Raw genomic sequence first — 13,568 nt, 5'->3', positions numbered from 1 at the left:
ATAACAGGCGCCCGCGGTCAAATACAATAAACCGTTGAGTTTAAAAACTGTGCTGAAATTGAAGGCAGTTTCTCAGTGTGGGGTTGCAGTACCGCTGCTCTCCACGGGGAGGCGCTCAAACGCACCCAGAACAACGCAGCTGCCCATCAACAAACGTGAAGAAAAATTCGGGACGGAAGCCGCGGTTTTTTATCTATGATAGCTATATATCTATATAGATCTATGGTTTGGTGTAATACAGCGAACGCAAATAAGCGGTAAACGTTGACTGCACGAACATGTCCATAGTCTTTGTGCCAAGGAAACAAAGAGGAAAGGCGAAAATCAACCAGGAGACTATACAGAGGGTGAGACGACGGCTGCGGGTGTTTAACCAAGCTAACTAGCTGTTAGCTAACTAGGTGGTAGCCCCTGTCCCCTGATAGCGGTAGCAGTTAGCCGCTAGCTAGCTAGCTGCTGCAGTTGTCGATAGATTCATCTAATGTTCTACAGTTTCTTTACTGTTTCCTGGAAAAATGACACAGTAACGATTGTACATTTTTTTTGTTTCGCCTGCCTCAGCTGCTGGACGAAAACGACCAGTTGGTCCGATGCATCACCGAGTACATGCAGAAAGGCCGGGCGGTGGAGTGTGTACAGTAAGTCCGAGCCGCCGGCGGCAGCAGCACTGGCCGTCACTGAGCCGCAGCCTGTTGCGCCGGTTGACTCAAACGTGTTCAGATCAGTCACCGATCAAAATGTGCGCACACTTCAGTGAGATGCGTTGTCAGCTGCTGCTGCTGCTCTTCGTTTTCCAACAGATACCAGCAGATCCTGCACCGCAACATCGTGTATCTCGCCACCATAGCGGACGCCAGCCCCGACACCACGCCCCCCTCCTCCGAGGTAACGGCAACACACACTGCATCGGTCACCACTGTATTTGTAACTATCAGTGGTTATTTACACTCCTTGTGTTGTTTGTGTTTCCAGTCTGCATCTAGTGTAACGTCAGCGGCGAACGGGGCTGGACCCTCGTGACGACGTCTGGCAGTGGGTCCTGGGACAGATGGAGAATTATTATAATTTACAAAGAAATCTATTGATGAAGTAGAGCTGCTTTCAGTAATGTTACCCAGGTCAGCATCATTGGTGTCAGGTCACTTGATGTTTATTGTGAGAACATGTCTTTGAATCCTCTTACGTGTATTAAAAATGCCGTTCAATTTTCTTGGTTGTTGTGTCAGATTTTAACCAGTGCACATGAAGCCCAGTCACATTATAGTGAATGTTTAATACTGGAGCTGAGGCCGCATTCATATTCAGTAGAAAAACTTCAGAGGCAGCTTGTTTTAATTGCTAGTCATTTTTATTCATTTTTTGCATTGCTGGTACACTTGGAAAGATTTCAGTTGCCAGCTCAAGAGAACAATAAGCAACATAAGCCAAGCAGTCCCCCTTCATATCTTCTATCAGGGCAACATGTTTTTGTTTATTTTTTTTATTCTATTTTTTTTTCTAATCTTTTGTAGAAGCCACTAGTAAACCATTTGACACAGCTGAAAAGCTAACAGTTACAGTCCAAGGTCTGTAATGATGTCTTTAAAAAAAGGCTGCAAGAGTTAGGGAGATAACACAGACAAAAAAGCAACAAACCCTATATCTTGATTGTGCAAAGCACATTGACTATAAAAAGATATATATTTATATGTATATACAGCAAACTATTCTTTGTAAACATGTTAAGTATGTTAGTTTTTCTGAAAACATGGTGTCATTTCATAAATACAGGCAACATTGGCATCCGCAAACATCACAAAAAAGATAACATTCTGGGCTCTTGAATATAGCCCATCGCCATAGAAACCGAAGAGACAAGGGCTTCGAAAACACCCCCATCGCACACCGGTTTAGTGTCGAGCATGGCATATTTGGTAACCTTTGTAGATAGATGGTGTAGTTCAACTCTGTAGGAAAAAAATGTGCTTCTTTCACATATTGGGAGGTGGAAAATAATGTTTCATGTCACATGGCTACAAGAATACTAGCATACAGTAATGGTATAACATGTAAGAAAATACAAAAATAAGATTAATACTGTCAATAATTGTACAAGAAAAATATTGTATTATTCAACTGAAGAAAACGTTAGGGTTTATGGGAGTTAGTGTCAATCTGGAGCAAAACAACCGCCAATCGGAGAGGAGGAAACGAACTCGCCCTGGGTGTGATGTGGGCCAGTGGGGGCGTGGCGCCTCACTGTCAATCAACCGTCTCAGATCTGCTTTTGTCTCCTCAGCACCATTCATCTTCTCAACAACGCTTTGGTTGGAGATTATATTCTGCAAGTGCTATCAATACCAACATGGCACATAGTTACTGCTATAATTCATAACTCTGGTCAGTTGTTGGAAAAAAAATGTAAGAAAAAAAAAGTAGAGTATTTCTTTCAAATGACACCTCTGCAGTGATTTACTATATTTTACGCTGAGCCTGCTCAAAGCCTCTTAATAAAAAGAACTAAATATTCATATTTCAACTTCAGTATTTTACAAGCTATGAAACAGTAGATGGTAGCTGTATTCTGAGTCATCGTGCGTGAGATTTGGCAGTTACAGCTAAGTAGACACAGTATATTCATTAATATGGGCAAAATGAGAGCATTTCAAGGCCCTGCCCCTGGTAATCCCCCCCACCCCTCCTTCTCTCACTCTCTCTCTCACACACACACACACACACACACACACACACACACACACACACACACACACACACACACACACACACACACACACACACACACACACACACACACACACACACACACACACACACACACACACACACACACACACACACACACACACACACACACGATCAGCCGCAAGAAGCAAGTGGGTGACGGCTGTGCACGTCTCCAGCTCTTGTCTGAGGAGACGTCGGCTCGACAGACAGAGAAACGACCACTAGACTAACTGCTGCCGGCGTGACGCATGCACCTTTCGTAGTTAAAACATGGCAGTCGGGAAATCACTTCAAAATGTGTCTTTTTTCTTTTTTTTTCCAAATGGGTATGTTTGATGTGGAAAAATATCGATACAAAAGTGTCGAGCCAGTGTGTGTACTTCATTTTTGCCTCTGAGGCTTTGAAATCTTCCAATTCAGTGGGTGCAGACTGTAAAAGGCAGCAGCTCGGCCCACTCGACAGGAGCGGCAGGTCCTCCGCTGCACTTCACCATGAACTCGTTCGACGTTATGGATTGGTCAGTACTGGTGAAGGTAGGAGGGCCTGTGCTCATGTTTGAGGGGGAAGGATTTAAAGCCCTTGGTCATGGGTTTGTGTTGTTGCTGCTGCTGCTGTTGCTGTTGTTGTTGTTGTTGCTGCTGCTGCTGCTGCTGCTGCTGTTGCTGGGTGAAGGGAAATCCAGAGGTGATGCCAGTGGAGGGGGAGCAGTCGCTGGCAGTGGACCACACGGGAGACTGCAGCATCTGCATGGAGTCGCTCCACTGGGAGGAGGGAGGGATGTTCATCTGGTACAAGGAAGAGCTTGGATTGGGCATGGTGTTGGTATTGGTGTGGACCGAGTGCTGCCACGGTGCTTTGGGGGGCCAGGTTTTCGTTTTGCTGTCCTGAACAAAAATACAAATGTTAATGCCTTAGAGTTTCTGACTGCTACAGTAAAATGTTCAACTAATTCTGAAGAGAGCCGACTGACAAATCTATGTTTGTCCAGTTCTGAGGTGTCCTGCCGTTTGCTCATATTTCCCCAATTTTACCGTGGTCTTATGTTTAGGGCTGAAATGAATCAGTACTCTGAATGTTTTGCTCTTCGATCAAACGTAGGGTGAGCTGGTAAGAGAGTAGTAGGGAAGCTCATATTTTACCTGGCTGTCATCACCCATGTGATGGAGTGGTGGTGAGGGCAGGGTGCACACCTCCGGCTCACCACAGCTGTGTTTTCTGTGAGGACAGACATTCACATCCAACCTCATCAGTGCTCACATGAAGCATTTAAATATTACCTGATCCCAGCTGAGCTCCAGCAGGACAAGTGAAGCAGACAGGACCGATGTTCAACAGTGGACGAGTTTGGGGACTCACCTCCTTTGTTTAACTGCCGCTACAAGGTCTGGCCCGGAGAACATGGAGAACAGACTGTCTCCGTTGGCCGAGGACGTCTCATCGCTGGAGCTGGCCGAGTCCCCCTGATTGGCTGACCAGCTGCTGTTCACCGCCTCGCTGAGGACACAACCAGAAGAGGCGTGAACATCGTCTCTATCGTGCTGTCGACAATGCAGTGTTACAATTTATTTGATGAAGACACCTAAACTCGTTGATGACACAGTTTAAGAAAAATGATTCCGTGGCAATTATTCAACATGATTGCTCTGGGTTTACGATTGAGTTTCCGTGACCGCGGTGACTGCGGCTTGTTTACTTCCGCCTCCTCGCCTGAATTAGTGACTGAGCAGGACGGTGACTCATGCTTGTGGGAAAAATTAACAGTCATGATAAACATGGCAAATGCCGCACGTATCGATGATGTCTGCCACATGAATAATTCAATCATAACATGGCCCAACAACACTACTCTGATGAAACTAAGCTTTAAATAACCTTCAGTTCGACACTATACACAAACACAAATGAATAAATATATGTATGAAACATGGCATTTAGGATCTTACGTGTCATGATTTTCACATTTGTGATACTTGTATTTTCTCTGTAATGCAGTGGATCAGAGGTAAAGGAGAGGCCATGTGTTGATACCTACCCCTCGCTGTAATACTCCGGGTGGGACCAGGTCCTGTGCTGCTCATCGGGCATTGGCCAGTTGCTGCGCGTGTTGCTGGGGCGACGGATGTGCTGCACCTGCCGCTTCTGCTGCATGGCCTGACTGACGCCGGCGACGTAACGCGCAAACTCTGGATCAGAGCCGACTGCGCATGGAAAGGGAGGACAAACACAACGATGAGTTTTCTGACACCCTCAGCTTTCCTCTTTGGCTCCCCGGAGCTCAATCCGTTCAGCCAGACTGTCGACTGTAGCAGAAAAACTACAATGGCCGTAAGTCAACTCTGCACAATGGGCCGCGACTGCAATCAAAAGAGTCTGCTGCACTGTAAAAATAGAAACCGACACAGACTTAACACCGTCAAATGCAGGGGGGGAAAACAGGTGCTTATACTATTGTCCAATAGGAATTATATTAAGTCAGATCAGAGCCAAATGTTCTCTGGAGTCTGCTTGAATGTTTAGAAAATACTATATGAATAGTAATGAATAAAACTAAATCGGATTATTTTGGCAGCATGTCATGAATAACGTTCTCCGTCAGCTGGTTACTGACTGCAAACATCTTGATGCTTTCACTAGAGCCCTGGAGGGAAGTCAGGACACCGACAACCCTGTTCTGTACCATAATGAACATGTGATTACATTTTTCTTGCTTAATCGTCCACAATCAACCAACATTTAGCCATAACCCACTGGTCTGATGTCAGTGCTGTCTCTACTGCGCAAACAAGAAAACATGTTTGGGCAGTAGTTTGTTTTAAAGCAACGTTTTCTGGTTTTCACATTAATTTTTGTATTATTTCTTCTCTTATAACGAACCTGTTGAAAAATGTGTCAACCGGTTGGATGTGGATGATCTTGGCGACCGGCCATGAACATGTAATAGGAAGGTGGAGCTCACCTGCTGGGTCAAATGGCAGCGTGTCTCCCAGGACCCCGAACACGCCCTCGCTCTGGTCCCTGTTGGGCCACGTGTTGTTGCGTGGCCCCTGCGGCTTCTGACCGAGCATCTCGGACATGACGCTGTCCATGTAGGTGCTGACCAGACCCAGACTGTACAAGTCTGAGCTCAGGTCTGGCAGTCCAGGGGACCCCCACTGCCCGATGGGACCCAGAGGGGACAGCCCTGCTGGGGGGCCTTGCGGTGGAGGTTGTTGCCCCGATGTGCCGAGCCATTTGCTTGCCACCCTCTGCTGCGGCAGGACCTGCGGTGGGGTCTGCTGAGGAGGAAGCTGAGGAGGAGGGGGCTGCTGCTGACTGATGGGCTGCAGGAGGTGCTGGTAGTACTGCAGGGCCTGCGGAGAGGGCTGCTGGGGCGGAGGAGGAGGGGGCTGCTGCTGCTGGGGTTGTTGTTGCTGCGGGGGAGGTGGCTGTGGTTGCTGCTGCTTCTGCACTGCTGGAGGCTGAGGCATCGTCTGAGCTGGGGGCTGTAGGGCACCGTGAGAGACAGACTGGGATGTTGGTGGAGGTCCACTCGGCGGCTTCAGCTCGGCGGGATTCGCAGACGCCACAGAGTTCCTCCTCTTTACCAGGGGCGAGGCCTGCTGAGATTTGCCCATGTTGAATCCTGAGAGAAAGTCGATGACATCCTGCATCTCTTGGTCGGTCGGCAAGTTCATCCCCTGGTCGTCGGACACGGAGCCGTTGGCCAGCTGGCCCTGCTGTGTCGCGTCAGGGGTGCAGGACAGGCTCCCCATTTGCAGGATACTCTGTAGCCTCCCGTCACCATGCCCAAGGCTCTTGGCCTTATCCTCAGAGCTACTGGTTGTCAGCATGCTGCGAGACGGGGTGCTCGGGATGGAGTAACTGCCTCCACTGTTGGAGCTGGATGAGACCTTCTTAGTGAACTTGGAAGTCAGCTTGGATATTGTTTTGGGCAGTCCGCTGGAGGCCTTTGAGCTGGTGCCGGGAGGAAGGTCCACATGGCCGACGTAGTCTGGAATTTCCCGCTGCAGCTGCATCTGAATAGTGGGCAAGGCCTGCTCTCTACAGAGGGGAGGAGACAGACAAATAGTTAAATATTATTAGCAAACAGTGTTGTATTGTATCTAATAAAAAAAAGTAATTGATACAGTAATGAAACACTTCTTTGCAAGTTCAGGCGATGCTCAAGCCTGGTGAAGCACAGCCAACTACACTCACCCCTCAATTTTTAGTTTACATCTCTTGGGAGCCAAGAGAAAAAAACTGTACTGGGGACTCTTATGTAAGCTTGCATGTTATATAGATTATTTTATTTCTAAATTGTGTTTTAAATGTGGCAAATTTCCCTTTAATAAACCATTATTTATTTATTCATCAGTATTATTATTATTATTATTATTATTATTGGACTGTTTTGTCTTGTTTCATCTGTGCATCATCCTGAGGAATCCAATTCCTGTGATTGAGAGCAGGTCACTGTGTACTTTAATGCTTCATACGTGTATATTTATTTTTCTCTGGCGTCAGAAAAAACACATTTATCATTTACATTATTATATAATTATTATAATTATGCAAAATTGAGCACATTTTTCGAAAATGACAAGAGGTCACAGGATGAAAATAAATGTCTTGTGCAGCATTTTTTCGAGATTTGCAGCTTTAATGGAATTGTTTAGTAGGTGCCAGGGTTCGCACAACAGATTCACAACAGTCCAAAGACGGTAACGACGGTCTGGTCCTGTTCGGTTCAGGTTAAGTGTGAGGTCATACCACGTGTGCAGCTGCCTGTGGAAGTTAAAAGATACATTCACTTACTTTCTCTCCTTCCACCTGTTGATGTCGAACACAGCTGTGTAGAGCATGTCTACATGACCGAGCGTCTTCTCTGGGTCCAAGCTCCGCTGGAGCAGGGACATGGTGGCTGGGTCCTCCTTCAAACACCTGAACATGTACACACACGCACACACGCGCACACGCACACACAGACAAACACAGGAGGGGGACATGAACTACAGTCCCGACAAAGTCTTCAACACAAAAGCCGCTGTGCATTTTCTGAAACTTGACTTGACAACTTTTTCTGCTCTCAAGCTGGTTTTCTTATCTGAATGCTGATTCAAACTTCACGTGACTGTGAACCAACATCGACAACTAGAATCAAGCTTTTGAAGAAACACAGTTTCTCAAATTACACAGATTTTGCCTCGGTCATGGATCTATAAATATATCCCATTCAACCATGCCAAGGGAAGTTAAAATTTTGTTAATGTTCTGAAACTGTATGAACATGAAGAAGGTCATGGTTGCGTTTCCTCAACGACCTTCTGCAAAATTTTTGGGCTCGTCCAGAGTTTATTTAAGGCATAAATACATCAAAACAGGGTCTATATTGGCATATAATATCACAATGTGCATTAAATATAAACCTGAGAGAAGCTCAGGGTTCGATTAACATTCCAAACTTAACTTGAAATCAAAACTAGGGGTCACGGTTCGACCTGGTCTGAAACAAGATCATCTGTTGATGTTACAGATGTAACAGTCCTGAGCACTGACTGTGAAATACCGCACAGAGGAAACAGTACGATTCCCCCGCAGCGCAAAAAAAGACATTTCCATTTAAAGACGTGGTCATGCCGGCATCTCAGTTTAATTATATACTCCTGAAGTATGGTTAACGCAAATGTGTTAACACTACATTGAGGAGGAGCAGCTGTCGGTGTCTATTAACTTCAGTATATTAACCATATTCTCACGCTCTCCTCAAGTGTGTTGTGACAGTTTAATGTCCTGCTTTAGGGGAATCTTTAGTATACACCCAAACTATCAATCAACATGCTGACATTTAATCCCCTAATGTCCAACTCTTCCCTTCCTCAAATCTGATTGTGTGCATTAGATTTACATACAGTCTGTTCACTCTGCTACATGATCAGCTATTTGGTGCATGTAACTGTGCACGGAAAATAAATCAAGTCTTGTTCATATGTTCAAAAGATCTCATTAAGAATGAGTTTTTTTCTGCCAAAATATCTGTACTCACCATGTAGAAGGGACTTGGACCACCACCCTGGATCCCTCCAGAGTGATCTGGGGAGCATAGGCCTCCTTGTTCTCAATCTGAGCTGTGTCAACAACCACCTGTTGGGACACACAAAACAAACCTACATCATCATCATCTCCTGACAGAAACGCATTCTTCACAGCCGCTTGTTTTTCTTTAGTGTGAATCATGCTTGTGGAAGCATTCCACAAAGGTTTATGGCGTACTATGCATTGACTCATTTAGGATGGCATTTAAACAAATGGGAGGAGTTATTTTACTACAACGCTGACGGCTTTATCCTTTACAATATGTAAAGCAGTCACATTTAGCCCTTACCAGTCACAGTAACACCTCACCGCAAGCTTTTCAACCAAACTAAATCTCCCACCGAGCGAGCGAGAAGCGGTTCATGTTGAGAAAACGGAACACATTCGACCAACCAGTGACAACAAAGGGCTAAGCCTTTTTGCCTGCTGCTGCTAGTCAAATGTATTTGAAAGTTCTTTGAAAGTGGCCTTGGCTCCTCGCGCTGGTGGGTCACAGAGAGGGAGGGAAGGTGGGAGGAGTCTACTTCCTGTATTGCAGGAAATTACCCTATTGTTATTTGAAAAGCAGGTGTATCCTTGGAAACCCCGGGCTGCCCATGTGAGAGAGCCACACACGCGCACGCGCACGCACGCACGCACACACACACACACACACACACACACACACACACACACACACACACACACACACACACACACACACACACACACACACACACACACACACACACACACACACACACACACACACACACACACACACACACACACACACACACACACACACACACACAGACTATCAGCCACGTTGAAACATACACAACAAGGTCACCGGGGGCAGGAGGGAGGAGGATCAGGCAGCATAACAGACGATTTTGACTTCTTTGCTCGAGTAGGAAGTGTCCAGGAACAGAACAGATAAGGAGGTTTCTTAGTGTGTGAGTGTTGTGTGAGGGTAAGAGACATGGAAGGAGCAGGAGAAAGACTGTCTGGGTGTGAATGGTGCAGGACAGTGAGTGTACAAGATTTATATATCCAAGTGTTTCAAAAGTTGGGAGAAGATAGATGCTGTGTGCACATCTTGTGATCTATTTTAGGTTGAATGTGACGAGGAACCATCGCGGAGCACTCATTCATCATCCAGGGAATGTTTCGCAGTTAGCACAGTTAGCTGCTGACCCCTCCCTTCCCTGTGACCGACTCTTCTTTTCAGGCCCATTCTTCACCCAGATGCTGCAGGCGTGTTTACTCCCTTTTGTGTCTCCCCGGTGTTTGTTTACACCTCCCGGCTGCCTCAGAGCAAGTGAACAGATCTCCACATCTCAATTACAAATCTGACACACAATGGGACGCGAGATGCCAAACCCGTAGACGCACAAAGGGGAGAGGATTCAGTAACTTCAGCAGAAGTGTCGGCAAAGTATAACAGGCCCGTTCACGTTGGCATGCCAACTCTTTTTCCACTGCTCTGCAGTATCAGCTACACTGTGGTGTTGAGAGTTGACAAGACCGAAATACTGAATTAAGATCAGGCAGAGTATGTTTATCTAACACAAAAGTACTTTTGTAAGAGACCATTAAAGTCAAACGCAAGAAAAATCAAGAAAAACAAGAATAAGTACTTGGTGGTTGTTTGCCTCTGTTCACCTCCAAGTCTGTACAACCTCATATGTGAGTGAAGAGTTAGAAGTACTCGAGTGAAATCTGTCATAATTAGCATTCTCGGAGTTGTGTCAAAAAACGGGTTTTGTGAGGTCACCTTGACCTTTGACCAGTAATTAAAAACCCAGCTCACTATCATGAGAATGGGAAAGTACCTACGTAGATAGAGTTTATGTCTCCTGCTATGGTTATGGCACAGAGGAATAAAAATAATTCTACATTTGTTGGACATATAAAATTACAACAATATATAGTACTCATAAGTCCTACTCACTGCTGCCTGGACAATGTCAGCGAAATGCACACTTTATTTATCAATTATCATTTGCTTGTGACAAAATAGCAGCTGTGGCTTCTGTTACCGTTATGCTCATCTGAAGCTGCTTTTAGTATTAGAGTATTAAGAGAAATACTGAGAAATGCCCAAAAATTAAGCAAATTCAGCCATAATAATATCTTTTCATATGCAATCAGGATAAATATGGTGCATTCTATTCAATCTGATAGATATTTTATGACAAAACATGCAAAACAATTGGGAACCATTTCAGCATATTGGGAGCATGTCCAGTAATCACAGGACACAGTGGTGAAGTGAGGTTTTAAACGTGTACTCACCAGACCAGCCTGGGCGAACAACAGCTGGACGGCTGTCTTGCAGGCTCCTCTCCAACTGGATGGGCAGACATGGTTGAGGACCTCGGTGACAGGGGAGTCGTCCCTGGGGGTCACTCCGTTCTGCCCGATCGCATCCTTAATGAGCTGCAGCATCGTGTGCTGAGGAGATGGAAAACACACAAAACATCAACTAAACGGTCTGCCATCAGTGTCTACTGTTGTTTCACTAAAGATGACAGTAAAAACACGAAACACAAGTGGAATCTAGTCCACTAGACCACGAATCAGTTGAGTTTAACACCCAATACACACAATTTAAAGTGACAGAGAACTTTGATGACAATAATGAAACTGAGGTGATGGTAAAAAAAAAAGGGGGGGAACTTAAACTTTTTTTTTTTTTATGGAGAATAATGATGATGTAAGAATTATGAAGCAGGCCAGTGGGTTCGCACCGTTTTCAGTTTGAGGTTTTCAGCCGCCGACTCGTTGTAGGACACTCCTTTGAGAAAATGTGAGCCGATCTGCACAGGGATGGTGGGCAGCTCACACTGGATAGGCTGGGAGGTGGTCTGCATCCTCCCTGCCTGCTGGGCCTCCGCCTCGCTGCAGCAGCCCTGCTCACGCACACACATGCACACATACAAAAAAAACATTGACACAATATGGAGGCGCACAGCGATAAAGACAATCGTAGATTGTATTAACATGATTGTAGATTTCCCCCTCACAATATTTCGCTGACTCTCACCTGTAAGGCTCCCTCCACAGCTTTGGGGTTAAGATGAAAGCCAGCCTTCAGTGCATATTCACTATGGCCCATGCTCTCTAGCGCTGCTTTGTAGGCCTGCGAGAAAACATAAGAAAATGTGACCATGCCTCTGGAATAACAGTGAGTGTATTTCCCTGCAGTGGTCATTAATGTGATACTGTACCTGTAAAGCATTGTCAATCTTCATGTTGAGCTCCTTCAGCTGGTGCTCAGGGATGGTGGTGTTGTTGGAGCAGAAGAGCTGCTGAACCTGGATGCCTGCCAGGCAGCCGTCCCGGCCCCTCTCTCTCAGCCTCGCCGTAGCCTGAGGGCACAGCAGCGCACAACAGAGCGCCGGGTCAGACTGACAGCAGGAACATCCGACACTACCACGGCGCAACCTCACAGAGAGCAAGAAATACTTGAGAACGAGCAGATTATCCTGCAAAGTTAGATGTCCAGCATTTTAAAAAGTGATTGTTTATGAGGATGCACAGAGGAAAAACTTAAACAAAGGCTGTTAATAAGAATAGTGGGCACCTTGACGTTTTACAGGCATATTCCCTTGTAATGCTGCAAAACATTTCAGGGGATATCGAAAACTTTGTCAAAACAGATGCTAAGCAATGGGAAATTAAACATTTTAGTTGATGAAAAAACATGAGCGTGGCTTACGCAAAGAGTCCTGACTGCCTCCCTCTGCCTAAACAACCCCCCAGCACATTCTACCAGGATCTATGCAGGCCCAGTTCGCTGCAGGGCTAACACTCTGCATGCCAGGGCTTAACAGATCAATCTACCCACTATTCTCCTCTCTGCCTCACTGTACACAACAAAGCTCAAAACAGGCCAGAGGGACTGATCAGCCAGGGGATTAGTTAGGGTCCCCTTACAAAACAACCTCCCCTGCGAGGGTTGGGATTTGTAGGGGTGCCCAAAACAGAGGAAATGGGAAATTGAGGCTGGAAATCATAAATGGCAGGCATTTCTCAAGAATGTGCAACAGGTCGGCCTTTCACCTTAAAAAAAAAAGAAAGTCCACAAAATCCCATGTTCGCATGGCCCGGACCACGAACAGTCCTGGGGCGCCCTGTGACTACATACCTCAGCTGCACCTTTCCATGAGCGGGAGGCTTCCTCCAGCTCCGTGAGGGGGCCGAGGACAGAGCTCTGGGAGCGGGCATTGGCACAACGCTCCTGGGCCTGGGCAAGAGCTTCCGCCAGGCAGGACTGGGCCACAGGTTGGACCTTCTGCAAAGCCTGTGATAGAAACTGGAAGTGGACCTGCATCACAGTGAGGAAGCACCGACCCAGGACCTGGAAAGACACAACAGACACGACTGTCACAGCTGAGCTAACTGTACCTCATTATGGGGAACATACATTGTTAATCTGCAGGAATGTCACAGTTCAGTCAGGAATATGACACCAAAAAATATGGTTATTAGGGGTGTAACGATTCAGAAAGAGACCGGAACGGTGATATAAAGTTATTATTCTCTTTACAATTTGGATAAGCTGCTATATTTTGTAAATATCACACATTATACATATTCTATTATCATCCAACTGCATGTGCCAAAACAATGGTTGGTCAAAGTTAGGCTCGTTAAATTAGCTCAAGATGGATGATAACACAGATTGCAGACACAATCAGTGCTGTGGAAACATTCTGGTTATCTTACCCCAAAACAAAAACAAGACAAAACAATTAGAAAAGAACATGAGAAAATCTGT

The 13,568-nt window shown here is 45.9% G+C and overlaps 2 protein-coding genes across 2 annotated transcripts in view; one reads left to right on the top strand and one right to left on the bottom strand.

Annotated features, from left to right (window-relative positions):
• The first annotated feature begins 133 nt into the window (after nucleotides 1–133).
• ss18l2 (ss18, like 2) lies at nucleotides 134–1,209 on the top strand. The gene is made up of 4 exons (XM_035629026.1): nucleotides 134–347; nucleotides 562–638; nucleotides 801–885; nucleotides 973–1,209. The coding sequence occupies exons 1-4, from the start codon at nucleotides 279–281 to the stop codon at nucleotides 1,018–1,020; spliced, it is 279 nt and encodes a 92-aa protein (XP_035484919.1). The 5' UTR covers nucleotides 134–278; the 3' UTR covers nucleotides 1,021–1,209.
• A 1,777-nt stretch (nucleotides 1,210–2,986) lies between these two features.
• Nucleotides 2,987–13,568, bottom strand: part of LOC118302679 (granule associated Rac and RHOG effector protein 1) — a 30,662-nt gene continuing 20,080 nt past the window's right edge. Inside the window, exons 3-14 of the mRNA XM_035629019.2 lie at nucleotides 12,936–13,148; nucleotides 12,016–12,156; nucleotides 11,832–11,927; nucleotides 11,536–11,697; nucleotides 11,081–11,239; nucleotides 8,751–8,848; nucleotides 7,523–7,648; nucleotides 5,682–6,766; nucleotides 4,758–4,923; nucleotides 4,082–4,219; nucleotides 3,865–3,940; nucleotides 2,987–3,609 (exon numbers count right to left, since the gene is read on the bottom strand). Coding sequence (XP_035484912.1) covers nucleotides 3,244–3,609; nucleotides 3,865–3,940; nucleotides 4,082–4,219; nucleotides 4,758–4,923; nucleotides 5,682–6,766; nucleotides 7,523–7,648; nucleotides 8,751–8,848; nucleotides 11,081–11,239; nucleotides 11,536–11,697; nucleotides 11,832–11,927; nucleotides 12,016–12,156; nucleotides 12,936–13,148 — 2,826 coding nt within the window. The 3' untranslated portion in view covers nucleotides 2,987–3,243. The remainder of the gene's footprint in view (nucleotides 3,610–3,864; nucleotides 3,941–4,081; nucleotides 4,220–4,757; nucleotides 4,924–5,681; nucleotides 6,767–7,522; nucleotides 7,649–8,750; nucleotides 8,849–11,080; nucleotides 11,240–11,535; nucleotides 11,698–11,831; nucleotides 11,928–12,015; nucleotides 12,157–12,935; nucleotides 13,149–13,568) is intronic.

Source organism: Scophthalmus maximus, chromosome 4, assembly GCF_022379125.1.
Source record: "Scophthalmus maximus strain ysfricsl-2021 chromosome 4, ASM2237912v1, whole genome shotgun sequence".
Classification (NCBI taxonomy): Eukaryota; Metazoa; Chordata; class Actinopteri; order Pleuronectiformes; family Scophthalmidae; genus Scophthalmus; species Scophthalmus maximus.
Note: the sequence above shows the minus strand (reverse complement) of the source record. Positions and strands in the feature narration are given on the sequence as shown.

Excerpts from the sequence above, each read along its gene's own strand:
- ss18l2 (XM_035629026.1), top strand. The coding sequence starts at position 279 with ATGTCCATAGTCTTTGTGCCAAGGAAACAAAGAGGAAAGGCGAAAATC. Across the intron at positions 639-800 it reads CGGGCGGTGGAGTGTGTACA|ATACCAGCAGATCCTGCACC; the intron begins GTAAGTCCGAGC and ends GTTTTCCAACAG. Across the intron at positions 886-972 it reads CCACGCCCCCCTCCTCCGAG|TCTGCATCTAGTGTAACGTC; the intron begins GTAACGGCAACA and ends TTGTGTTTCCAG.